Source organism: Kogia breviceps, chromosome 7 (genome assembly GCF_026419965.1).
Source record: "Kogia breviceps isolate mKogBre1 chromosome 7, mKogBre1 haplotype 1, whole genome shotgun sequence".
In the NCBI taxonomy this organism is placed as follows: domain Eukaryota; kingdom Metazoa; phylum Chordata; class Mammalia; order Artiodactyla; family Physeteridae; genus Kogia; species Kogia breviceps.
The window spans coordinates 17954506-17979933 of record NC_081316.1 but is presented as its reverse complement, the minus strand read 5'-3'; the positions used below and the strand labels follow the sequence as shown (position 1 = coordinate 17979933).

The following is a 25428-nucleotide window of genomic DNA, read 5'->3' as shown; positions in this document are numbered from 1 at the left end:
CTCAGATCTTGACTTATGAGGAGGAGCAACCACAGCCTCTTGTGCTTTTTATGAAATAAACTCAGAGCTGAGTTTTAGTTGAGCGGATGGTTAGAAGAACTTCGCTATCATTCTTCTTAAGGGTAATAAGGTATTGTAAAATTTTAGACCAATATACACACTCAGGCTGCCTCTCAAATATCCAAAATATAAAACCCCAAGATACAAGTTTATCAAAGAAGCAAACTAAATTCCAATCCTGATGAATACTTTTTTAAGGAAGATGGCTCATCTGTAACAAGCACATTATCTTTGTACCAAATCAATGCAAAAATTTACTTTAAAGAGGCTAAGCAAACCTCACCCTGTGAAGCCTTAATTTTATCACTATTCATTTTCTGTCCAGTTATGGTCTGATCCTCAAATTCCCAAGCAGTTAATTGAAACCAGCAAGTTTTTGTTTTGCTATACTTTACACAAAAGCTAGTTTTCTAATCTAAAACAATCTTCTTCCTGTTGCTCAGTAAGTTAAACCAGCGAGATGCTCATCTGTATTTAAGACCAAGTCTATCAAAATAACACTTCCCTAGTGCAACAAAGCAAGCCAGGGCCCAAGCAAGTAATTCCAGCGGAAAGGCAAGCATGGTTTCAAGTACCAGGGAGAAGAGCAAGGGGCAGGAATCAAAAGACTGTGAGTATATGTGTGCGTGAGTGCATGGCATTTTGTTAGATACTCTAGACTCTGATCAAACACACTGAAATGCAAAACATCCATCCAGGACAACAGTTATTTCCCAAACTATTTTCACTGAAGTATATCTCAATACACAGCAACCTTTCAAATCTCAGTAAGAACCCAGGAGTACACTAAGAAACTCTAGAGTTATTGGGGGCCAATCACACTCAATACGTAGTATCCAAAAGTACGGTAGGAACAGAATCCAACTTGAGCTCCCGATGGGCTTTTCTTTATTTAACCATCTCTTAAACCATTCCGAGGCACCACCACTAATTACTCCAGAAAAGTTTGTAATTTAATCAATCTTCAACTACCCTTCTCCTGGGTGGTTCTCAGGCCAAATGACTCTTAAATACACAGAGCTTTCTGAAGACAGTTACCAAAAGCCAGGACTTAAAACACTCATGTGACTTCCTAATAGTATCTAAACATTTAAAAATCAAATTTAAATTAATAATGGCCACTAATTACTAAGCGGATTCTTCGTGCCAGGCACCGTTTCTAGCTGCTTTACACGTATTAACTCCTTTCCTCCCGACAAATGTAAGGAGGGAGACACTGTTGTTATTCCCGTATCACAGAAGAAGCAGGGAGTTTGGGTAACCTGCCCAAGGTCACAGGGCTAGAAAGTGGTGAAGCCGAGACCTGAAACCAGGCAGCCTAACCTGAGAGCAAAGAAAGCTCCACCACCACCACCGATTAGGTGGTGACTTTCCAGTGGCTGGAAATCTGGAGTCTCTTTCCCACTTGCTGCCTACCTACAACGTGACCTTGAGAACAAAATCGCAGTCAACTCCACATTACCAAAACAGCCACATTAACGTTAAGTGCTGTGAGGATGAAAAGAAACAACTCCCAAGCGCCCCTCCCAGAAAAGCAAAACATAAAGCTCTATCCGACCCACAGAGAAAATGGTGAAGTACCGAGAAAATTACACGAAGCTCCGAGGTTGAAACGTCAGGACACACAGGTACATCCAAGGACTCATTCCGTCCACCTACAACCAAGAGTCCAAGTTGTGATCAGGGCAAGCAGGACCGGGAGGAAGCCCCTCCGAGGGAACGGCGAGAGGGCTTCTTTAAGAGGGAGGTACTTGCGGCCGAAAGAAGGACCACCCCCCTAGTGCATATGCGCCAGGGAGGCTTTCGCGACCAGGTCTGCGCTGGAGTCACAACACCGGAGTTAGCAAATCGCTCGGAAGGAGGTTTAAACACTCCGAGCCGGGCTCTGCGTATCCCGATGACTCTGCGGCGAAGGAGCAGAAACCCACAGAACTTGTTTCCCGGAGAACCAAGTACAACAATGGCCTTCGCGAGTCTCCGGCGAGCCACCGCCTCAACTTGATACGCTCCGGGGCCCGCGGGCAGCGGACGGCGCTCGGGGCGGGAAGGCCGGAGCGGAGCGGGGCCCGGCCGGGTTAGGGGCGCGCCCGGCCGCCCGCCGCGCCAGGCCGCGGACGTCAACGCGGGCGCAAAGTTCGCCGCCCGGCCCGCGACCCGCCCAGCCGCCCGGCCCGGCGGGCCCCCCGCGGCCCGCGGCGGGCGAGCAAGCGGCTGACAGGAGCGGGCGGGGACGAGCCGGGGAGCCCGGGCGCCGCGCCTCCCCGGCCGCCCAGCGGCGAATTCCGGGGGGGAGGGGAGGGGTCCGGGACGCTCCCTCCCCGAGCCGCCGAGGCCGGGCGGAGGGGCCCCGCCGCCGCCCGCGCGCCGCGCACCCCGCGCACCCCGCGCCGCGGCCCGCTCCGCCGCCCCCTCCCCCCTTTACCTGGAGGTGCCCGAGACTCGCCGCTAGTTGCGCTCAGGCGGGAAACGCGCTCACCGACACCATCAGCGAAGCGCCCAAAATGGCGGACGTATCAAGCAGGCCTTGAGTTCCCCCCGCCCTCCCTCCGGCCGCCTCACGACCAATCAAGGCCCTGCCCCCGCCCCCGGCTCCACGCTCATTGGCCTCCCTCTCCCGCCCCCTGCAACCTATTGGGTCACACTGCTGCCCCGTTGCACCCACTCCGATTGGCTCGCAGACCCCGTCCGTCAAGTTCGAGGGGCGCATTCTTTTCCCATGGACTTGACGGATCCGGAACCTCTAGGACCCCGGAGTCTGGAGAAACAAATCAGAAACCGAGAGAAACCTGGCTGGGTCCCCCTACGCCGTAGCAACAGCAGGGCCTCCGCTTGACGGACGCTTCGGACCACCAATCCGATAGCCAATGCTTTTTAAAACTAAATTGAGCCAAACCAATCATGGCCGTAGCTCTGGGAGCTGCAAGAGAACCAATGGGGTAGCGAGACCGACGGGCAGGCGGGTCGGAGTACCTGGACGAAACCGGTGATGACGTGAGCCACAATGTGTTTCGGCGGCGGAAGTTTCTCGGAGCTGGGGAATTAGCTCAAATGGTAGAGCGCTCGCTTAGCATGTGAGAGGTAGCGGGATCGACGCCCGCATTCTCCACGGCTGAATTTTATAAGGGTTGAGGGGTTGCCCGTTGGTGATGGTCACTTTGTTCTCAAAGGCGGCAGCACTACCCGAGTTACAGGGTCGGAGTGATGGGCCAGGTTCCCCAATCTGTGCACCCAGTTCTACGAGGGAGGAGAAGTGCAGCGATGCGGGGGTCTTTGTTTTTGCCTCGCGGAAGGATTTACTCAGGAGCTTCTTCGAATCTAGTGAGCACTTGGTCTGTGCCCAGCCTGTGGGGGTGCGCAGAGAGCAGAGGGTCCCGGCTTTGACGTCTGTGGGAGACGTCAGACTCCACCTGGGCAACGCCAGGTAAGTAAAGCAGGCCGCAGAGTGGTCGGGGTCTTCCTGAGCAGGTGACATTTCCACCCACGGGACAGGGAGAACAGAACCGTGGGCCTAGGTCTGGGTGGCAGGGAGAGAGACCTGAGACCCCAGGGTGGGGCTTTGGAGCAGGTTGGGTTGTGGTGGGAGGGGTGACACCCCGGGGGAAACCAACAGTCCCAATGCTCAGATGGGTGCCGGGCCTGGAGTCATAAAGAGGACCCCGTGCAGGGAGGATGGCAGGTTTCCCTGGGGGCACTGGCTTGGTCAGAGATGGCCGTCCACCTCAAGGACAGGAGGCAGGCTTACTGCGGGGCTTCCCCAGGCCGTCTCCTAGAGTCCAGGCCTGAGAAAAGTGACAGAGCTTGGCCCCTGCGGGTAGCGGGATGGCGGGACCATTGGAGTTGGCCCCTGGGCTGCCTTCCCAATGCTCAGCATCCCGCTGCACCCCTGTGCACCCGCCCCAGCTGGCCCTCCACCTCCCTGACTCAGACTCTCTGAGCCCCTGTGCCAAATGGCAGGGAGAATGGATCCCGGCTTGAACTGGGTCAACCCCAGCACCTGGGGAGCTGGGTCTCTGGTACAAACATGTCTCTCCCCCAGCTCACCCCTTTCAGCGAGCCTTTGGCTAGAAGCCGAATCTAGAAGGAGTTCATTGCTTGTAGATTATCATCCCAATATTACATGTTAGTTTACTGAGACCCAGAAAGCATTTAGACACCCGTATTGGCTGAGTGATCTTGGCTGGGTGATCAGTGCCCCTCTGAATCTCCAGGTCTTATCTGTAAAGTACTGGTGATAATACCTACCCGCCTGTGTCCATGCCCTGGAGGGCACTGGGCCCCTAGGAAGGCAGCAACCAAGGGCAGATGTTACTTACCTTGATTCTACTGTTCGAAAGAGGCTCAGAGCCTTGCCCAAGACCACACAGCTAGCGAAGAACACAGTCAAGATTGAAACCAGTTCAGAAGACGTGCTTGGTGCAGAGGGTTAGGGAGAGGGACATACATACAGATAACCCGGGGCGGGGCAGAGGCAGGCCTACCCGGCACAGGGAACTGCGGAAGCATGGTGAGGAGAGGCACATCTGTTGGAGGACCAGGTCGTGGTGATCACAGGTCTGGGGGGAAAACAATGGGAGGGACCTATAGCAGCTTTGGAGGAAACGCAAAGGAACTTGGGGTTTATCCTCAGACAGTGAGGGCCAGGAAAAGCTTCGGAGCAACAGAAGGGCGAATTCAGGGCTGGCCATACTTTAGAAAGGATTGTTTAGATTAAGAGCAGCAAGGCTGTGCTATAGCAATAGCATAAGACCAGAGGGGCAGTCCCTAGCGACTGGACCTAGGAGCATGGGAGAGGCTGCAGGGAACCCCGGGACAGTAAAAGCGCTCTATACGATGTGATGCTTTAAATAGCATTAAATATGAGATGAACCCTGTGCTCTTGAGCAGGACTGAAAACTGAACTTTCTGTTTCTAGATCCATTGCACTAAAAGCTTCTTGAGGTTAGTTTTTGTTTTCTTCACTGCTGTACTACAGTACCTAGTACTTAGCACACAGTAGATGCTCAGGAATTAATTGTTAATTTCATTACAAAGTCTTTGTAAAGACCTCCTGGTCTTTCTGACAGACCGATGCTCTGACAATGCTCTTTGGTGTGACCCTTCTCTGCAGCTGGGCCTGCCTTGTTCTTCCAATGGCTACCTTTTCTCTGGTGAGGCAGTCTTAAGCCTACCTATCTCCTGCCTTTACTTTCCAAGTAATCCAGCACAACGCCTTCGTCCTGTTCAATCTGGTCTCTCTCTTGCCTGTCCGTGTCCCAATTGTGGTCCTCTAGCACAAGTCAGTGTTGTTGATGACGGGGGCGGTGCCTCAGAGGGACACCTCTGAGTGTGTGGGCAGGAGGGGGCAGCCAGGGCCGGCACCTGGCCTCCTGGGGAGGAGGTGGCCCAGCCACCCACTGATCCGTGCATCCCTTTACTCATTCATCATCAAAGGACTTGCCAGTATCTGCTTCAGGCTCCTCCATCCCACACTGAGGTGGGTCACAGAGCCATGTGCACTATAATTAAAGGAACTAATGCAGGGACTTCCCTGGTGGTCCAGTGGTTAAGGCTCTGCACTCCCAATGCAGGGGGCCTGGGTTCAATCCCTTGTCAGGGAACTAGATCCTGCATGCCGCAGCTACAGATCCCACATGCCGCAAGGAAGATCCCAGGTGCCTCAACTAAGACCTGGCGCAGCCAAATAAATAAATATTAAAAAGAAAAGAAATAACGCAGTACCTCATCCAACATAAGTGGGCACCCAAAGTCTCCAATTATGATGAGCTCCTAGCCTAACCAGAAGGGTTGAAGTCAGGGAGAACTTCCTGGAGGCGGAGGCATCTGAGTTGAGCCTATCTCCTGAGGACCATGGGGAGCCATTGACAGGCTTTAAAGGGAGAGTGACTTCAAAAGCTCTGCAGTGGCCTCACCATCATAAAACTTCTAGATTTTTCAAATTGCCACCTTCCTCTTTTTCTCCCTAATCCCTTTGTAATTTAATTTTTAATATTTCCATTTTCAACCCACCTAGACTTTTAAAAAATTATATGAAAAATTTCACACATACTCAACAGTAGAGAGAAAAGTATTAGTGAGCACACGTATGCCCATCACCCAGCTATGACTCCTTAACCTTGGGGAACAGACACAGAGCTGCCAGATCTTAATTCTATCAAGTAGTGATTTTTTAAAAATACTATTTACTATTACTGTGATTTCATAAAAGAAAGGACAGTTTACCCCCCCCCCCCACACACACACACACTCAGATAGGAAACACCAGCTCAGGATAAAGAAAAGGCTTTAAATTGGATGAGCTTGCCTTGAGAACAGAGACCACCATTGTCTTTCCTTCTGCTAGGTCACCAAGGCTCAGTCCTGATCCGAGGGCTGGAGTGGGGTTTCCCTGGCAGAGGACATGCTCTGGAAGAGCCAGAGCTGGTGCTGGGTGGTTTCTGGGTCAGGTTAGGATGTGTTGAGGCTGGAGAGAAGGGGGCAGTGAGGAAATCTAGGGGGATATGAAGGGTAGGCCCATTTTAACATGGAAATTTAACTCTGTTTCTTTTCCTTTTCTTCACTGCGTTAAGATTCTGTCTGAGTTGCGGGGGAGGTATTTCCCTTCCCACCAAAGGACTGGTGATAGAAAGGGGAACCACTAGGGTTGCTAATGATTAGGGCCACCATCGAGCTTGCGGGGAAAGAAAAGAGAAGATGGCCTTTGGGTGTTCCTTGGTGGGACCCCAGCTTCATTATCAGAGGTTTGGTCCAACAAGGGGGTCCCAATGCTAGAAGCGCCAGCTGAGTAAGTGGCTCTGGAGAAGGAACAGGGGCCAAGTGGTCTCCAAGCCCACCCAACTTCGCAACCACCCAGGCTTCTCAGGGACAGAACCTTCTGCACTGCCCACATCCTGGTTCCCCAGCGTCCTGCCTGACAGTGGACGTGCCCCAAATCTGGGCACATGGATTTGGTTCAGCTGCCCAGGGCAGCCGTAGACCCAAGGGGGCTCTGGACCTCAGGCAGGGAGGAGCTCCCACACCCGTCCTGGGGTTGGAGGCAGGCCGAGCTGAACAAATGGATCCCCTCTGATGGGGTTGGTGAGGAGGGGGCCATCACATGAGAGAAACCCCGCAGGGCTCAGTAAGGGATGGCAGAGACTTGGGGAGCAGTGGGTGTCACCACAGAGTTGAGAGGGTTTAAAGGGAAACTAGAAGCCCTTTTGGCCACATTGAGCAGCACCCATTAGCCATATGGTAATGTTTATTGGATAAAGGAAGGATTGAACAAATGAATGAAAAAAATTCTGGCTTTACTTCTTTTTCCCCGAGCCTCGGTTTCCTCCACTACAAACTGGGGATACTGTTGACTTAGCTGGGCTGTTGTGAAGTTTAAATGAAATAAGCCCGTTAACTTCACCCCCACACTTGAGAGACAGATTAGACATCACCTCCTCCAGGAAGCCCTCCTTTTCTTCCCATCTGACTACGGGCCCCAGGATATAGCACTGTGCTTTCCCCACAGCTTTGGAAACTGCCTCCGTTACTAGGTTTTGAGCACCTTTAAGGGAGGGGGTCACATCACACTGCTCTCTGGGGCCCCCAGCATGTGAGTTAAGTGCAGAGCTCTGCACACAGTAGCCGCTTAATAAAGGCTGATAGATTTACTTGACATATAGTAGGAGGCCAGTGAGTTGACCCTCTGGCACCCCAGCCATGCAATGGCTCTATCCCAGGCCTGCAGGAGAGGGAGGGGGAGGACTTCCTCCTAGCGCACATAGGCCACCAGGGAGCAGCAGCCCAGTCACCGCTCCCCCACCCTGTGCTAGATCCCTGGCTTCCAGAGCAGACTGGATGGCTGACCAGGCAGGAGAGTTGGGGGGGGCGGGGGTTCTCCCCCATGATGCAGCTGTTCCCCGCTGCCCTACTGGCTGCCTGCATCGATACTGGTGCTTTAATGAGCACCTGAGAGTAAGGGGGCCCAAGGGCTCCGAGCCCTGAGCTTCCTTCCGCAGGCAGCTCTGTGCGCAGGAGCTGCTGCCTTGGGCCCCGGGGGCCGGGTGCACTCTAGCTCTGCTGGTCCTTAGCGCTGTGACCTTGGGCAAGTATGTCACCTCTCCCACTCACGGAGAACCTGCTACTTGCCAGGCCCCAACTGAGTAAGGCTTATCTCACGGCAGCCTTACTGTAGTCACGGTGGGGTGGGTGACGGCACCCTTCCTTGACAGACGGACAGGGCGGCTGGATGAAGCAGATAAGAAATGAAGCTTTTCAGGCAGAGGCGGATCTGCCCCCTGCAGTCTACAAAGGGGACTTGAGTGTAGATCCCTACCAGGGGTGGCACAGCTGGCCGGGGCTCAGCACTCAGGGCGGGCCGCCTATGCTCCCCATGACTTTGCACCGATGGCAGGCGACCCATCCCCGGCATCTGCTCTCAAGAGGTGCTGACGGCAGCACCAGCAAGCCCACCTGTTCCCATCACCGCCGACGCTGAGCCACGACCTCGGGGAACTCCCGGGCAATCTCCTGGGCAATCAGGAGTCAGGGGAGGCTACCCCTCAAAGGTCTGTCCCAGGAAACCAGGCCCATCCCCAGCTGGGTCCCCTGGCGCAACAGTCTTGGAGCCCTCGGAGCCACAGCCCTCCTCATCCCACCAGACTCCCCTCCCTTGGCTGTCACCTCGGCACTCCAGGCCTCAGGGCTCAAGTGTGCAATCTCAGGGTCGTGTGCGGAGGCACCTCTTCTGGCTCTTTGTGGTTTGATTCCCGAGCGGAGGGCGCACCGGCACCATGCCCGATTCCGCCCTGACCTCCCGCCGACGTTCCGGGGAGGGGTCAGGCCCTTCCTGGCTGTTGCGATTTCCTTCCTCCCAACCCTGCGAGTGTGGTTCTTCCTGCCTGGCCTCAGAACAGCCCAGCCTCCTCACAACACACCAGTGCTTCCACAGACTGGGGACCCCCATGGGCAGGGACCAGGCCTGACCCATGTCTCTTCCAGTACCAGCCGGGTGGGCACGGGGCAGGCCTCTGTGAGGACCAGGCTCTCCACAGCCCATCTGCAGATACGGACACAGTGGGGGCCGGGAGAGCAGGAGGGCTGGGGGGCTCCCTCCCCATCCCAGGGCAAGTGTGGCCCGGCAGCGCCATCCACTGGGGTCAACGCGGATGGCAGGGCCCCCAGCACTGTCTCTTTTTGGCCACGCTGCCCAGCTTGCGGGATCTTAGTTCCCCAACTGCAGGTTGAACCCGGGCCCTTGGCGGTGAAAGCGCCGAGTCCCATACCCTGGACCACCAAGGAAGTGTCCCCCCAGCACTGTTTTTTTTCAAAGATTTTTTTGATGTGGACCATTTTTTTAAAGTCTTTATGGAATCTGCTACAATATGCTTCTGTTTTATGTTTTGGTGTTTTGGCCGCGAGGCACGTGGTATCTTAGCTCCCTGAGCTAAGGGATCGAACCCGCACCCCCTGCAGAGGAAGGTGAAGTCTTAACCACTGGACCGCTGGCCGGTTCCCCCACCCCACCCCAGCACTGTCCTGCCGGGCAGCAGCGGCCCTGGGCCACCACGCACAGGTCAGACAGTAGCAAGGACCAGCCAGGGAACAGCCCAAAGCCCAGGTATGTAACCTGCAGAGCCCAATGCGAAATGAAAATGCAGGGCCCCAGTCTAAAAAATTATTTAGAATTTCGGGAGGGCAACAGCAGAACATGAAATCAAGCATCAAACCGTGCATGAGTCAGGCATCCACGAAGCTGACCCGCCCGCAGGCCTCTGCCCAGAGGTCTCACCCCTCCCTGTGGGAGCCTGATGACAAGACGCCCAAGCCCAGGAGGACAAGTGCACGACCCCGACAGCTGTCCAGGGAGGGCCAGAGGTCAGCGTTCACTCTGTGGGGACACTCAGCTCCGACACACACGGCATGAAAGAATGGCAATGATGTTTAAAAAAATTAGGTTTATAAATATTTTCTCCATTGTACAAAGTTTTCCCCGCCCTGCCCACCCCCATCACTGTTCACATTTCTCATGTTTTTAAAATCCCAACTATATTTATTTTTTAAATCATAAAATATAATTTTTTCTTTGTTCATATTTAAAACTATTTACAGGGGCAGAGAGAGGCCAGGGTGGCCCGGCCGAGGTCAGGACGAGTCCGTGCAGGGGGATGGAGGGGGCGGGAAGAGGTGGAAATAGCTCCTCTCCGTGGCGGGCGATGGTGGGCAGCTGTCCTCCGCCGACAGGTACTGGCTGTGGGGTGTGGGCGGAGGTGGGTAGGGATCTGAGTCCGAGTTCAAATCCAGGTAGTACTTGCTGGCCTTCCAGCGGCTGGCGCTGTAGTCACTGTCACACACGTCTGTGCTGCAGGGCGTCGTAGGGGGCGCCATGCCACGGATGATGTAGGGTCTAGAGGGGATACAGCAAGGGAAGGGGGACCTGGGTTCAGAGTGGCCCACATGCACATCCACCTTTGGGCACTTGGGCCCCCCGGCTATGTGGCCTCTCTGAGCCTAAACATCGCCACCTTTAAAGTGGGCTCACTGGCACCTACCGTGCAGGCTGCCAAGCCCAGGCCCTGACAAGGACTGCAGCCCCAGGCCAAGGTCGCCTTTACGGGGAACGAGGCCTCCAGAGCCTACGCCTGGCTGACCTTGGGCAACTTAACCTCTCTGAGCTTCAGTTTCTCATTGACACAATGGGGAAGATGAAACAGTATCCATTTCAAACTGAGCTTGTGAGGATTAAAATGAGATTGTGCCTGGAACGCGCTAGAAACAGCATCTGACGCCAGAAAGTGGTCAACGACTGTTCCCCCTTCTACCGTTACTGTAAATACTGGAGACCAGTCAGCCTCCCATCTTGATCCCGGAGATGCCTCCCGACCGTCCCCCGTGACATCGCCCTTTGGCCCGAGTCCAAGGTGGGGATCGTGGTGTGTTTAAGAGCCACAGTGGGGCTCACATGGGCGGGAAGGTGGAGCCAGCACCAAAGGGCCAGCGAGGGGCGCCTACGCTGAGGAAGGTGCAGCAGCAGGACATGCCTCGTGGAGCCCTGGGAGCAAGAAGGGACCCGCACAGACGGTGGGGAGAGCAGAGGTACTGGAGGGGGACCAAAACCAGGGCAGGAGGAGCACGGCGTGCAGTGGACTGGAGGCTGAGGGGCCTGGCCTGGCTGGTGTGGAGGTGACAGCTCTGGGCACACGGTGACACTGGGGCACTGGGGAGCCCCCGCAGGTTCTTGAACAGGGCAGTGACCCAGTAAGCAGCTGGGCCTCCCCGGAATGTGCACGGCTCCCCGGCCAGGCCCCGGAGTTCCCAAAATGGCCACCAGGTGGCAGGCGGTGCCGCGCTCGGAGGGTCCGCCGCTCCGGGAGGACCAAGGGCCTCCGCCACCCCCAAGCCCTGCTCTCTACACAAGGGGCGAGCCTGGCGGGGTCGACCCTCCACCTGCCCCATCAGGTAGCTCGCCCGGGGGTGGGGGCGGGGGCCCCAGCGCACCTGGTGGGCGGGCCCTGTCGGCTGAGACCACCGGGTGAAGGTCAGCAGGTTCACCTCGCCCACCCCGGCTCCGACCCGCCCCTGCCCACAGGCCAGCAAACCCGGATCCCGCTTCGACTCAGCTCTCCAGCTGGCCGCTCCCCACCAAGGAGGGGGTCGTGCGACCCCTAAGGGGGCAGCTGGGAGTGCAGGGTCGGGGCTGAGCAGGCCCGGGGGTTTCCTGGGCCCAAGCAGGCCCTCGCAGTGGGTAAGGGGGAAGGATCGCCCCATCAAGGGCCAGCCTCGCCTGCTCTCCCGCGGCTGTGGATTTGATGCTTCCCGGGACCGAGGTACCAAGGGGTGGCGCCCCACCGGGGTCCCAGCGCTGGATTCAGACACAGAGCGCAGAGCCTTCCGGGGGGCGGGGCCGGCTGCGGTGGAAACCGCTGGGGGCGTCATTCAAGGCCACGTGTGGCCCGGCTTACGAAACACCCCCCAGGGCTGCCACCTGTGGGCTCCGGATGGTTTCTGAACTCAGCACACGCCCACCGGCGCCCCGACCCCTCCGCACTTTCTTCCGCAGGAAATGGGGACCAGGCCCGGTACCGCGGGACGCGGGGACTCCGTACCTGTACGGCCTGGCGGTGGCGGGAATGCTGGAAGGGTAGAACACGTCCACGTTGTACAAGGAGGGGTCCGTGGCGGGGGACGGCGGGGGATTCAGGATCTGAGGGGAGCCAAGCAAAGTCACACGGGCCCCGGAGCCGGCTGTCCTCACTGCCCACCGGCCACCCCCAACCGGCTGCCCTCCCAGGGCCCCTCCTGGTCTGGGGAGGGGAAGGGGCAGCTGTGGCCCGAGCAGGGGGAGAGCAGGGGGAGAGCCCGGCCCGCTGATCACTGGCGACCCAGGCCCGGGAGCTCGGCTGCGCGCTCAGGACCCCGACGCAGCCCCCTCTGCACCGTGCCACCAGCAGGGAAGGGTCCCCGCAGGCCCGAGGGTGTCCCCACTACACGGAGGCCGCTGAGTGCCTCCCGAGGTTCCTCAGGGACTTTTCTGTCAACCCCCCTCTTTGGTCTTCTACTCCCCCATCTCCTCCCACGTGGTGCAAAGTCTAATCTCTGTAATTCATTCCTTACTCCTAACACTCAGGGAGACCCACATCCCAGCCAGAACCCTGACAAGGCACAGGCACCACCACACGGAAGGAAGGGCCGCAGCCCTGCTGCCCGCCCTCCCCACCCTCTCAGCGAATCAGGAAGGGGCGCCCCATTCTCAAGGGACTATATTGCCCCCAGACTGTAATCATAAGTACACAACTCTTCCCCGTGAATGTGCCCTCCAGAGCCAGGCGGCACATGACCGGCCCCACAAGAGGGACAGAGAGCCCTGCGGCCCAGACACCCGCGGGGTCTGCACCTTCCCCAGCAACCATCGCTGCCTGTGCCCCCCACCCCTCCTCTGAGCTGTCTCACTGGCCAATTCCCTGCAATTCTAATCCCTGATAATAATTCTGTATATTGAACTTTCTCTCTTCAAATCACCATGTGACTTTTGTCTCTTGATTGAGCCTTGACTAATAAAGGCCGCCTTTTTTTTTTTTTTCTTTTGGCCGCACTGCTTGGCATGCGGGATCTCAGTTCCCCATCCAGGGATTGAACCTGTGCCTCCTGCAGTGGGAGCTCGGATTCTTAACCACTGCACCACCAGGGAATTCTCTAAAGGACGCCTGGTAGCCATCAGCACAGAAATAAAGTCGGATGCCTCCAGCCTCACTCAGTGCACCTAATTACATTCCAGGAGAATCAAAGTTAAATTTGATTCCAGGAGAATCAAAATTAAATACAAACACGAGGGACTTCCCTGGTGGCGCAGTGGTTAAGAATCTGCCTGCCTATGCCGGGGACATGGGTTCGAGCCCTGGTCCGGGAAGATCCCACATGCTGCGGAGCAACTAAACCTGTGAGCCACAACTACTGAGCCTGCGCTCTAGAACCCGCAAGCCACAACTACTGGGCCCGCGTGCCACAGCGACTGAGCCCACGCACCTAGAGCCGCAAAGAGAAGCCTGCGCACCAAGACGAAGAGCAGCCCCCGCTCACTGCAACTAGAGAAAGCCCGCGTGCAGCAATGAAGACCCAACGCAGCCAAAAATTAGGGGAAAAAAAAAATACAAACACGAAACCTTGAGAACATTAAGAAAGCGAGCATGGAAAGAAACTTTTTTACAAGAAGGGAAAGCCTTTCTGGGCATGACTAAAAACCCCTAAACTCCCATAAAAGATGAATAATTTCATAGTATAAATGGCAAAACACAACATAAACCAAATCAAAAGACAGAAAGCTAGGAAAAACATTTTCAACCCTTATCCCAGGCTAACTTTCTTAATATATCTCTATATAAAGAGCCCTTGCAAATAAATTTTTAAAATACCAACAACCCAATAGAAAAAGGACATAAACACACCCATCTGAGAAAATAAAACTACAAAGGTTATTAAACATATAAAAAGATCTTTGACATCATACATAGTAAGAGAAATATAAATTACACCACCATACCATTTTTACCCTAAACTGGACCTGAAGAGAGTGTGTTTAAGAGGGATGGTGGTGCTGGTGTGGCCCTCTGCTGGCGGGAAGATGGACTGTCCCCTCATGAGGGACCCTTGGCAAGAATGGTCAAGATGACCAATGCTCAGCCTTAGCTGCAGGGCATCTTCCTGCTGGCCCCTACCCAGGAGGGGAAATGAGGAAACCGCAGGAGTTCCGGGCATCCTGTTAGGGTAACGAGATCCTGAGAACGACTGGACACCCACTGGTGTGGCCCAGCTGCACCCCCAAAAAGGGCACTGTCCAGTCACCAAGAGGGGGGCAGCTCTGCCCGAGAAGCAAAACAAACTTCAGGGTGCAGGAGAGGCAGGGTAGGGGAGTGGTCAGCTTGGACAGAATGGCCCCAGGGAGGAGGGGGGCGGGTAGTCACCACTCAGTTCCTTGGCCTCATCTGCAAAATAGGAGGCTGATCGCGCCCCCTTCTGGAGTCGGGGTGATAACAGCACACGAAGAGTGTATTCCTCAGAAGTGCTGGGTAAAGGCCAGCTTTCACTGATCCTTGGTAGCAAAAAGCAAGGCTCAGAGAGGAGCTGTCATTACCTTCAGATGCTATCATGCAGGGTTTTTTTTTTAACATTTTTATTGGAGTATAACTGTTCTACAATAGTGTGTTAGTTTTTCGTTTACAACGAAGTGAATCAGTTATACATATACATATGTTCCCATATCTCCTCCCTCTTGCATCACCCTCTCTCCCACCCTCCCTATCCCAACCCTCTAGGTGGTCACAAAGCACTGAGCTGATCTCCCTGTGCTATGTGGCAGCTTCCCACTAGCTATCTAATTTACATTTGTATATATGTCCCTGCCACTCTCTCACTTTGTCACAGCTTACCCTTCCCCCTCCCCATATCCTCAAGTCCATGCTCTAGTAGGTCTGTGTTTTAAAAAGTACATATGCGGCTTCCCAGGTGGCGCAGTGGTTGAGAGTCCCCCTGCCGATGCAGGGGACGCGGGTTCATGCCCTGGTCCGGGAAGATCCCACATGCCGCGGAGGGGCTAGGCCCGTGAGCCACAACTACTGAGCCTGCACATCTGGAGCCTGTGCTCCGCAATGGGCGAGGCCACGACAGTGAGAGGCCCGCGTACCGCAAAAAAAAAAAAAAAAAAAAAAAGTACATATGAAACTACTCTGTATGAGACTAAAATGGTGGATACATGTCATTTTCACATTTGTCCAAACCCACAGAATAACACACCACCAAGAGCAAACTCAAGATATAAACCATGGACTCTGGGTGATGGTGACATGTAGCTTCATGGACTGTAACGAGTGTCCCACTCTGGGTGGGGGGGTTGTTGATAAAGGGGGAAGAAGGGGGATTTGGGAAACCTCCCTACCCTCCTCCCAATTTTGCTGTGAACCTAGAATTGATAGATAGATAGATAGAGATAGGTAGATTGATAGATAGATAAAAGTTGTCTTAAAATAAAAGTGCATATATAAAACTGGTGAACTGTGAATAAAGTCAAAGGGCATCATATCAATGCCCTGATTATGCTACTATAGACTGAATGTTTGTGTCCCCACAAATTCACATGTTGAAACCTAATCCCCAACACGATGGTATTAGGAGGTGGGCTTTGGGGATGTGATTAAGTCACGAGGGTGGAGCCCTCATAAATGGAATCAGTGCCCTTAAAAAAGCGACCCGAGAGCTCCCTCTCTCCTTCCACCATATACAGATAAGATGGCCACTATAGGGAGTTCCCTGGTGGCCTAGTGTTTAGGACTCCGTGCTTTCACTGCCGTGGCCCGGGTTCAATCCCTGGTCAGGGGACTGAGATCCTGCAAGCCTCGCAGTGAGAAAGAAAGAAAGCAAAGAAAGAAAGAAAGAAAGAAAAGAAAGAAGGAAAGAAAGAAAAGGAAGCGGGAAAGACAATACTATGAACCAGGGACCAGGTCCAAACCTGCCAGAACCTTGAGCTTGAGTTTCCCAGCCTCCAGAACTGTGGGAAATAAATGTGTGTAGTTTCAGCTGCCCAGTCTTTGGTATTTTTGTTAGGGCAGCATGAATGGGTTAAGACAACCATAGTTACATAAGATGTTACCACTGGGGAAAATTGGTGAAAGGGAGATGGGACCTCTCTGTTTTATTTCTTACAACTGCATTATTTCTTACAACTGCATATACATCTACAATTATCTCCAAAAAAAAAAAAAATTACTCTTTGCTGGGAAAATAAAGTTTATACTCTTGTATACTTGCTTATGTACAGATTTCCTCTGGGAGGACACGTGATAAACTCACCACAGGATATGCCTCTGGGGGAGGGGTGAGCTCCTGAGCAGCTGAGGGCTGGGCCCTCTTTTCACTGTGCCCTTTGAATTCTGTACCACGAACATATATTACTGTTTCAAACTAATGTAGTTAATTTTTAAATAGCTGGCTCCATGTAGGGTTTCTTTGGGGGATGATGAAATGTTCTAAATTTAACAATGGTGATGACTGCACAACTCTGTGAATATACTAAAAACCACCGAACTGTACGCTCTAAGTGGTATGTGGATTATATCTCAATAAAGCCATTGAAAAAAATTGCTGGTGGTCAGTGTCACCTCTTGCTGTCAAATAAGATCTCCCCAGCTCCCAGCAGGGGCTGGGGATGGAGAAGCCAGTTTCCCGAGCATCCTGGTGTCTGCATGGGGGGGTCCAGGGGGCTGTCCTGGGGTAAGCTCAGTCTTGCACGGGTTCCTGGTGCTTTCAGCTGGTTACCTATGGGACATCTGAAAGCCAGGTGACAGTAGCAGTAGGAAGGACAAGAGGTTTGGTGGGGAGGAGTCTGAAACTCCAGGCTCCTGGCTCCTTGTTGCCCCTAAACACAGTCGGGCCCTGGAGCTGCCAGGAGATTTGGTTCTGACCCTGCCGACCCGAGACAATGACCCCCGCTGCCCCCCCTCCTTGGTCCTGCCAGCTCAGGTGTGATAAGGAGGGGCAACACCCCGGATATGGGGGACACACCCAGAAGAGCAGGAAGGCCCAGCCCTGGTGGGTGGGGCTCGCTGGCGACCCCCCAGAGAAAGCTCAAGGGGCTGTCTTCACGTCAAAAGAGCATACCGTCACAGGAAGTTGGGCTTTGAAGAACTGAAAAGCACAGAACCATATAAAATCAGAACCTGATATGTATCCCCAGATTCACATCGGTGCATCAAGCCACGCTTGGAAATGGGGGTCTTTTCCAGCCTCAAGAAGAGGGTCCCCCTCGGGATCCTGGTATGGGGCTGGGATACTGGGGGCTTTGGCACTTCACCCTCTGGATAGTCATTTCGTTCTAGGGTGTGGCTCGGCCTAGGGCCAGCCCCTCACCCCACTCAGGCTGCCGGAAGCTCCAGGGAGCATTTCAGCCACGACAGTCACCCCAGGAGTGCCTGTCCTTAGAAAACCATCCGGCTATTTTCTGGGAACCAGCAAAGCTGTGGGCGGGAAAATAGAGTGTTTCTGGCGGGGACGCTGAGGGGAAGCTCGCGTCCATCCAGACAGGCCCTGCCGATGGGGCGGGCCCGAGGAACCAGACGGCCACCCAGACAGGGCAACGCCTAACAGCAACCCTGGCAGGTGGGATTATGGGTGAGACTCCCACTTTCTAGGATTTTATGTGGCTTCCAGCTTATCCACAATGAACACGGAATACTCTTCTGAGCAGAAAATGACGTTGAAGAGAAAAAAACTACAGGACAGGACGGGGAGAAAGGCGAATGCACCCACCATTCTAAGTGGTGGAACAGCAAGTAATTCTCCAAATCCTGAGGTCACAGCACGTGCCTGCCCCTGGTGGGCAGGGGGGACCCTGAGCTGGCCAGGCCTCCTCCCGCCTCTACTCACCGGCGGGTACAGCGTGGCCTTGGTGCTGGATGAGCTGCTGGACGAGGCCCCTGTGACGTGGTTGCGGTCATAGAGGGGCACCCCGGCTCGGCCCCCCATCAGGCTCACGGAGCTCATCATGGACTTGCTGCACGAAATGCCTGCGGGGAGGGGGTGGGGGAACGAGGCCAGTCAGGGGCAGGGGCGCCCCGCTGCCCAGGAGACCCAGGTTCAGCTGAGGAAGCCTTATGAGAGATGTGGCCCCGCCCAGCTGCCCCCGGGGGACGACTCAGGACACAGCCCACGAGAACATCTCAGGTCAAGTCCAAAGAGCATTCCTGATCCACTCGCCCCATACCCCGCCCCATCGGCCTCCGCGCCCCCGCCCAGGGTCCTCACGCGGCTCAGGCTCCTCACCTGTGAAGGGACCGTGCTGGGAGCCGCCGGGGGCGATGAAATTGAGGGGCACGTGGGGGGTCCCACTGACGTACTCATGCGGGAAGGGCCCGTTGGCCCCGGCGTAGCGCTGACACACCACGCGCTGGCACACGAAGTACACCCCGCCCATGATGAAGAGCGAGAGGATGATGCCGATAACCGGCCCGATGGCGCTGCTGTGGGCCGGGCCGTCGTCCGAGGGCAGCTTGGTGATCTCTGCCAGAGCACGGGCAGGAAGCGACAGCGGACGTCAACCCAAAGACGGCAGCCCCCGCCCCAGCCCAGCACCCGCCGACGGAGCCGCAGTGCCTTCTCCCCCTCCTCGGCCTGACTCAGCTCTGCCTCGGCCCCCCCGCCCCCCCGCCCCCCCCCGGCCCCTCAGCAGAGACTCCTCCGAAGCAGCCTCCTAGTCACGCCCCCGACCCGGAGCTTCTCGGCTGGAAGCAGGCGCTGGGTCCTCCCAGGTCCACGTCCCTAGTCCAGCCGAGCCCGAGCACCAGGCGGCAGGAGGGGGCGGGGCAGGGCGACGGGACCACGCGGAGGGGCGGGGCTGACCCAAGCACCCAGGGCCCGGGGCCTCCATATGAGCCCCTCACGCCTGCCCGCCACAGAGGCCAGGGATCCTGAAGGCCCTAGGCAGGGAAAGCGTGAGAAGTGGAATGCGAAGGGCCTGGACTCAGGGGCCCAGTCAAACCCGAGAAGCCAGGAGCCAGCTCAGGGCTGCAAAGGTGCACCCAGGGCTCCCGGGCAGGGGCACTGCTGGGGCTTGCCCCACGGTCAAAGCCACCTGCGGCATGGAGGGCATGTCTGGGCTCTAGACTCAACTCTGACAAGAGGACATTCACCTTCCCATCAGGGTGGCACGTTTCTGAGGGCAATCAACAACGTCCCCTCCGGCCGGCCAAAACCCAAAGGAAAGGGAGGAAAGCTGCTGGTTCTGGCGACGAGGCCTGACTATGGATAAACATCACCCCCAGCGACTGGGGCCACGATCACATGGGAGCCTGAAGACAGACACTGTCACACTGGACACCTGCCCAGCAGAGGCGCGGGGCTCAGACCCCCCGGGGCTCCGACTGCTACCCTCTGGCCCCCAGACCGCACTCCTGAGATGGGAGCCGAAGGGCCTGACCCGGGTTGATGTGCAGGCACAAAAGCGCTCAGTGAGTCCCCTGGGGACCCCTCCTCTTCCCCATCCACAAGGTGTCTCTATCCTGCAGGCAGAGCTCTCAGCCCCAGTCCCTCTGCAGTGAACGAAGTGGCCATATCCCCAGACACACGGACACATTCCCACTTCCTGTCTGAATCAGACAGCCTTTCAAGAGCCAACGCCTCCAGGAAGCCTTCTCTGACTGCCCTGGTTTCACATTCTCTAGCCCCTGCATCCCTGGCCGTACAAGCTACGTCACTCAAGGGGCATGCAGCACGTGTGTGTGTGTGTGTGTGTGCGCGCGTGTGCGTGTGTGTGCATGCGTGTACGTGTGTGCCTGGGCACACATCGCTCCTCCTCAGCCAGACAGCAGGCTGCCAGGGAGTGGACCCACCCACTACTCTGTCAGGGTGATCTTGTTGACAGATGCTGCTGAGTGAGGGCTCTGGGCAGAAGCATGCCGCCTTACACTCAGGCCTGGTCTGGCACAACTATGCCTTCTCCTTCCCTCTGTCCCAGTTGAAATGCCCCTTGGCTCACAGCTTCCCCCTCCCCCTCCCCACAGCCGCCTCCACCTCTAGGAAGGCTTCCCTGACTCCCTACCGAGGCCAAATACTCTTGACCTCCCAGCCTCCTCAGTCCCCGCCATTTCCTCCCTCTAGACCCCACGGTCCTGGGACAGAACCCCAGCACAGGGCGACCCTCCAACTCCGCCCTCTGGGGGAAGCCAGCTCACCGCACATGAGCTCGTCAGAGCCGTCGACGCAGTCAGGAAAGGAATCGCACTGCTGCTTGATGAGGACGCACTGGCCGCTGGCGCACCGGAACTGGTTGGGCAGGCAGACGGCTGCAAGGAGGGGCCTCGCGTTCAGAGAGGCTGGAGGGCATGATGCAGCCAGGAGCACTAAGCAGATGACCACCACCGGTGCTCCCTGCCCCGCCCCCCCAGACCCAACAACAGAGGTCTGGGCTCCAGATACAGAGCAGACAAACGGACCCTTTCTAGGACCGGGTCGGGGCGTGGTCACAGCAAAGCCAGTCTTCACCCAGCCCTCAAGGACCCCAGTTCCGAGGCCCATGCAATGCTGGGGGCGGGCTGGCCAGGAAGAGACCTCAACCACCCAGGGAGGTATTCATTCATCAGGCTCCCACCATGGGTCAGGCCCACAAAGCTCCAGGGCTACCACGGCCCCTGTGCCCAGGCCCTCCCAGGTTACCAGGAAGGTGACAGCCAACTAGAGGACCACCACAAGGAGCCGGGCTCCTAGAGTGGGAGGGGCAGGGGACAGGGGATGCACCAGCAGAGCTCTGAGGGTCAGGAAGGGGGAGCAGAGCTCAACCGGGAAGGCAGAGGCGGGCCACGCATGGAGGACGAGGAAGGCTGGGTACTGACTGCTGCCTCCCTGCTGACCTGGAAAGGGCTATGGCCCCACGAGGAAGGCATCACCCGCCCCCAGTACTTGCCGTCTGAGCTCCCCACCCGCCCTGCCCCAGGCGCCCACTCTGGAAACCAGAGACAAGGAACCCTGTCCTTGCAGCAAGTGGGCAGATCTGTTGGTAACCTAGCAGGAGAGGAGGCTTCTGAAACAGAGGGCGGAGCCCAGAGCCTCCACTAGGGTCTGCTGTCCTCCTGATGCTTCCTTTCTCCAGGAGAAACAGTCACAGCGGGAGGAGGGAGGGAACGGTCCCTAATCAGGGCTCCTGCCACCTGCTGAGGTCTTGGCCACAAGATCAACTCTGCTGTTTCTGCGCAAGACCAGTCAGAGACAATACGTAAATGAATGAGCCTGACTGTATCCCAGTAAAACTGCATTTACCAAAATAGGTGGTGATCTGGATTTGGCCCTCAGGCCGCAGTGCTCATCTCTGGTCTACAGCCTCCATCGAATTCCAAGGGGCTGTGAGCTGGAGAGACTTAGCAACTGCCGCTTTATAGAAACATCTGGGGAAATGACCCCCAGGCCTTCCTCTTCCACAAAATGGCTGCTCATCATGAATGGGGACAGTGGACAGTGAACAGATAACATCTGAGTTATCCAAGAAGAGGACCGGTGGCTGTGGGGTGGCAGCTAGAACGACCCATTAACAGCTCAGTGGCAGTCATGGGGCCGTGGTGCAGACGGTGTGTGGCAGGAACCAACCGAGCAGGTCATTTTATGTGAGAAAAACTCAGAGGGAGCACAGAGATATGTTTCACTGTCACGGTCTAAAAGGAAGACCCTGCCAGTCGGCGTGGACCCAGGTTCACTAAGCAAATCTCTTGGTAACTCCTGGTTCAATGGGATACTAGAAACCACCCAGAGACAAGCGTTATCCCACCAACTGCTTGGTGGAGGACGGCACTGCCTTTCGGGATGGGGCTTAACCAGGGTGTAAACCATGCAAATCCAGGTGACTACTGGACTTAACTGGGGTCTCTGGAAAGTTCTTGACTGAAGGAGGGAAGGCAAGATAGACTCTCAGTCTGCCTTCAAGCCAAACTGCTCCCGGAGGCCTGCAACTAACATTCTCCTGGGTGGGCCGTGGGCCTCCAGGAGACATTAGTTAATTGCAGGCCTGCAACTAACATTCTCCCCTCCCCAGCTGAAGGGCCACGGGCTCCAAGGCCAAGCTTTACCCGTGACCCGATGGAGCCCAAGCTCCAGGAGGGCGGAGGGAGGGCGGAGAGCGCGAGCCCAGGGGAGGGGCGGGGCCTCACCGTCGCAGTCCGCCTCGTCGGAGCGGTCCTGGCAGTCGGCCTCGCCATCACAGCGCAGCCGCAGGTCCACGCACTGGCCCCGCGCGCACGGGAACTGGGCGGCCGAGCACACAGGACAGCCCTCCTCATCGCTCTGGTCATCACACTCCGGGAAGCCGTCGCAGCGCCAGGCCCCAGGAATGCAGTCGATCTCCCCGGTGGCGCACGCGAACTGGTCCGGGGAGCACGTTGGAGGCTCTGGGGAGCAGAGAAAGACCATCACAGACCGCCCGGCTGGGCAAAAACTGGGCGAAACACCTCTGCGTTTCAAAGCGGGGAACACGCTCAATTCACAGGTGCTGTACCTGGTCTCCACTGCCCTGCGTCCTGTCTGCGGCCCACCTCCAGCCCCCCGTGTGTGATGAAGCTGTCAATCCAGGCCCGTGTGCACGGCCTGGCTACAGGGGAGTGTCCACCACACCCCCGCCGGAAAGAGGAGGGTCAGAAAGTGGGTGCTCAGCACCCACACCTGTTACACATTTGGGGCAGCGGAACCAGAACTCTGTGGGTGGTCAGCGAGCCCACAGGCATGGCGGGGTGGGGGTGGGGGGGCACCGGTGGAAGACCCAGGCACCTTGTTGAAGAGTGGGCTGAGGAAGGGCAGGTGGTGAGGGTACCACAGAGGGCAGCAGAGTGGATGAGGATGGGGGAGTCGTGGAAGGGTGGTGAGCTGGGGGGATGAAGGACAGGAGATCTGGGGCCACCTCCTACCAGGTGGCCATGGCAAGTCACTCCCCCCTCGGGGTCAGCTTCCCCAGTGCAGGCCAAGAATGGGCCAGACGCACAGTAGCACTCAGTGAGTGGTACTGTCCCGGAGGCCGGGGCACAGATGGGCACGGGTGCCAGGGCACTGGCAGAGAGACACAGGAGGAGCCCCTCGGTCCCGGGCCGCCCCATTTCCCAGGGGGCCCGTTATCATCTCTCCACTCCCCTGTCTGGAAAATCACAGGAAACTGAGCCCCAGAAATTGGCCCAAACTTTGTTTTAACGTTTAGCAACAGTCCTCAATACCCTTGAAATCTGATTAAGGAAAAAGGTATCGGGAGTTCTCTGGCGGTCCAGTGGTTAGGACTTGGCACTTTCACTGCCGTGCCCTGGGTTCAATCCCTGGTCAGGGAACTAAGGTACACAAGCCACGCAGCACCCGTCAAAAAAACAAAAGAAGATATCAATTTCACAGAAGTATTGATTGCAAGATGTACTAAGCCTTTCAACATTTGGAACCCATATGCCTCCCCCGTAACTGCGGGGTCCACACTGGGCTGAATAGGGATGTGAGATGGGGGAGGGGATGTGAGCAAAAATGAACACAAGGCCGCTGTTCCCACCGGGCTCGGCCACAGAGGACAGCTGGGGACAAAGGAGCCAACGACAGATGTGTGCACACCGAGCCACCAACAAAGAACACAGGGATGCTGGCCACAGAAAGGTGCATGTGGACAGTGGCCGAGGCCCCGCTCCTGGACTCCAGCCCCGCACAGCCCAGCAGGAAGAAGAGGGTCCATGTGGGGAAGGCTCTGATTCTCCGCAGGGCCCCCAGTCCTGGCAGCAGCGGCCGGAGAGTGAGGATGGGACAGGATGGGGGTTGCACAGACCTGGGGTTGAACCCAGGCTCGCCCAGCAGCTGTGCAACCCGAGGACCCCCCAACCTCCCAGAGCCTCCATCTCCTCATCCCTAAAACAGAAGCGGCCACCCTCCATCACAGGCTCCTCGCGGGAGTAGCGAAGACGGCGGAGAAAGCACGCGTATGCGCGTGTGTGAGCGAGCATGTGCACGTGCGCAGTGCCTGGTTCGGTAATGTGCTCGTGCACAGCATTGGCAGTGGCGCTGCTCTGCCAGTGCACGAGGCACGAGGGTCCGTGGGAACCTCAGTCAGCCCTTATCCTCCTGTGAGCCCCCAGAGAAGAGGCCAGGGAAGAACGGAGATGGGGACACAGTAAATACAGGCCTCTTAGGCCGTGAGGAAGGGCCTGGCATCCTCAAGTCTGAGGGCCAAAGCCCGGGGGCAGGTGACAGAGGGATGCGTCCTCCCCTGGGGAGGCCCAGGGCTGGGGTCCCAGGGAGAGCTGAGCACTCTGTGCAGCTCTCTCCCTGGTCCCGTCTCCTCCAGGGCAGCCAGGACGTCTGTGGGACCTGCACAGCCACTCAGGCTACAAAGCCACGTGGGCCCTGGGGCCAGAACTCAGAAAAAAACCACCAGGAAGCTCAGGAGGGTCAAGATGGCCCCCACCAGGGGACAGTCATGAAATATCCCCTCTGTTCTTGGCCAAGCTCTCTGGGGTTCACAGTGTGAGGTGGGGCAGGAGAAAGCTACAGAAGGACAGGCCCGTGGTCCTGCTTCCTGAGATGTGCTGAGCATATGCCATGTGTGGGACACAGCATGGAGGTCATGGACGTGAGGATGAGAAGAAAAGGGACAGGGTAAAGACCAGCCCCCAGGAGCTCAGAGGAGGAGGGAAGAAGAGAGGAACACAGAAACAGCACATCCAAGGTCACCTGGGGGACCTGTAGGAAGAGGAGAGGAAGTCCTGGGGATTGGGTTTCATCACGGTGACAATGACAATTATTCCTTTTTATTACTACTGCCATTCTCACAACTAATAGCAGCTGGCATTCCTGTGTGCCATGTGTCAGGGACCATGCAAAGTACTCTGTTACTTAATAACAACCCCATCAAGTAAGTGCTCTCAATTTCTCTGTTTCACAGAGAAGGAAGTGGAGGCTCAGAGAGGTGAGTGACCAGCCCAGGGTCACTCAGCTGGGAAGTGGCAAAGCTGGGATTTGAACCCAGGTCTGGCTGACACTAAAGCTTACATTCTTGACCACTCCCTGTGCAACCTTAGGGAGGAAGAGGATCAAGGGTAGAAAGCGGAGAAAAGACAGTACTAAAAAATTAGACAAACCCACTATTGGAGACTTCAACACCTCCATCAGTAACTGACAGCACAAGTAGTCAGGAAGGATACAGACAACCTGAACAGCACTATCCATCAGCTGGATCTAACCAACATCTATAGAACACTCCACCCAGCAACGTCAAATGACACATCTTCTCAAGCTCACGTGGAATATTCACCAAGGTAGACCACATGCTGGGGCATAAAACATACCTGAACGAAGTTAAAAGGATAGAAATCACACAAAGCATATGCCGTGTGTGAGACACAGCATGGAGGTCATGGG

The 25428-nt window shown here is 56.2% G+C and overlaps 2 protein-coding genes across 53 annotated transcripts in view; both read right to left on the bottom strand.

Moving 5' to 3' along the window:
- PPP6R3 (protein phosphatase 6 regulatory subunit 3) overlaps positions 1-2877 on the bottom strand; it is a 126535-nt gene extending 123658 nt beyond the window's left edge. For 11 of the 49 annotated variants that reach the window (XM_067037734.1, XM_067037741.1, XM_059069317.2 and 8 more), the window contains exons 1-2: positions 2483-2581; positions 1642-1715 (exon numbers count right to left, since the gene is read on the bottom strand). The gene's annotated coding sequence lies outside the window, so the exon portion shown is untranslated. Of the gene's footprint in view, positions 1-1641; positions 1716-2482 lie in introns of all 49 variants that reach the window. The other 38 variants (XM_067037750.1, XM_067037738.1, XM_067037758.1 and 35 more) reach the window with 15 other exon arrangements.
- A 7090-nt stretch (positions 2878-9967) lies between these two features.
- Positions 9968-25428, bottom strand: part of LRP5 (LDL receptor related protein 5) — a 109572-nt gene continuing 94111 nt past the window's right edge. For 2 of the 4 annotated variants that reach the window (XM_059069274.2, XM_067037733.1), the window contains exons 18-23: positions 22206-22442; positions 20244-20384; positions 18337-18573; positions 17941-18080; positions 12135-12232; positions 9968-10435 (exon numbers count right to left, since the gene is read on the bottom strand). In XM_059069274.2, the coding sequence (XP_058925257.1) occupies positions 10174-10435; positions 12135-12232; positions 17941-18080; positions 18337-18573; positions 20244-20384; positions 22206-22442 (1115 nt within the window). In that variant the 3' untranslated portion in view covers positions 9968-10173. Of the gene's footprint in view, positions 10436-12134; positions 12233-14688; positions 17203-17940; positions 18081-18336; positions 18574-20243; positions 20385-22205; positions 22443-25428 lie in introns of those variants that run through there. The other 2 variants (XM_059069275.2, XM_067037732.1) reach the window with 2 other exon arrangements.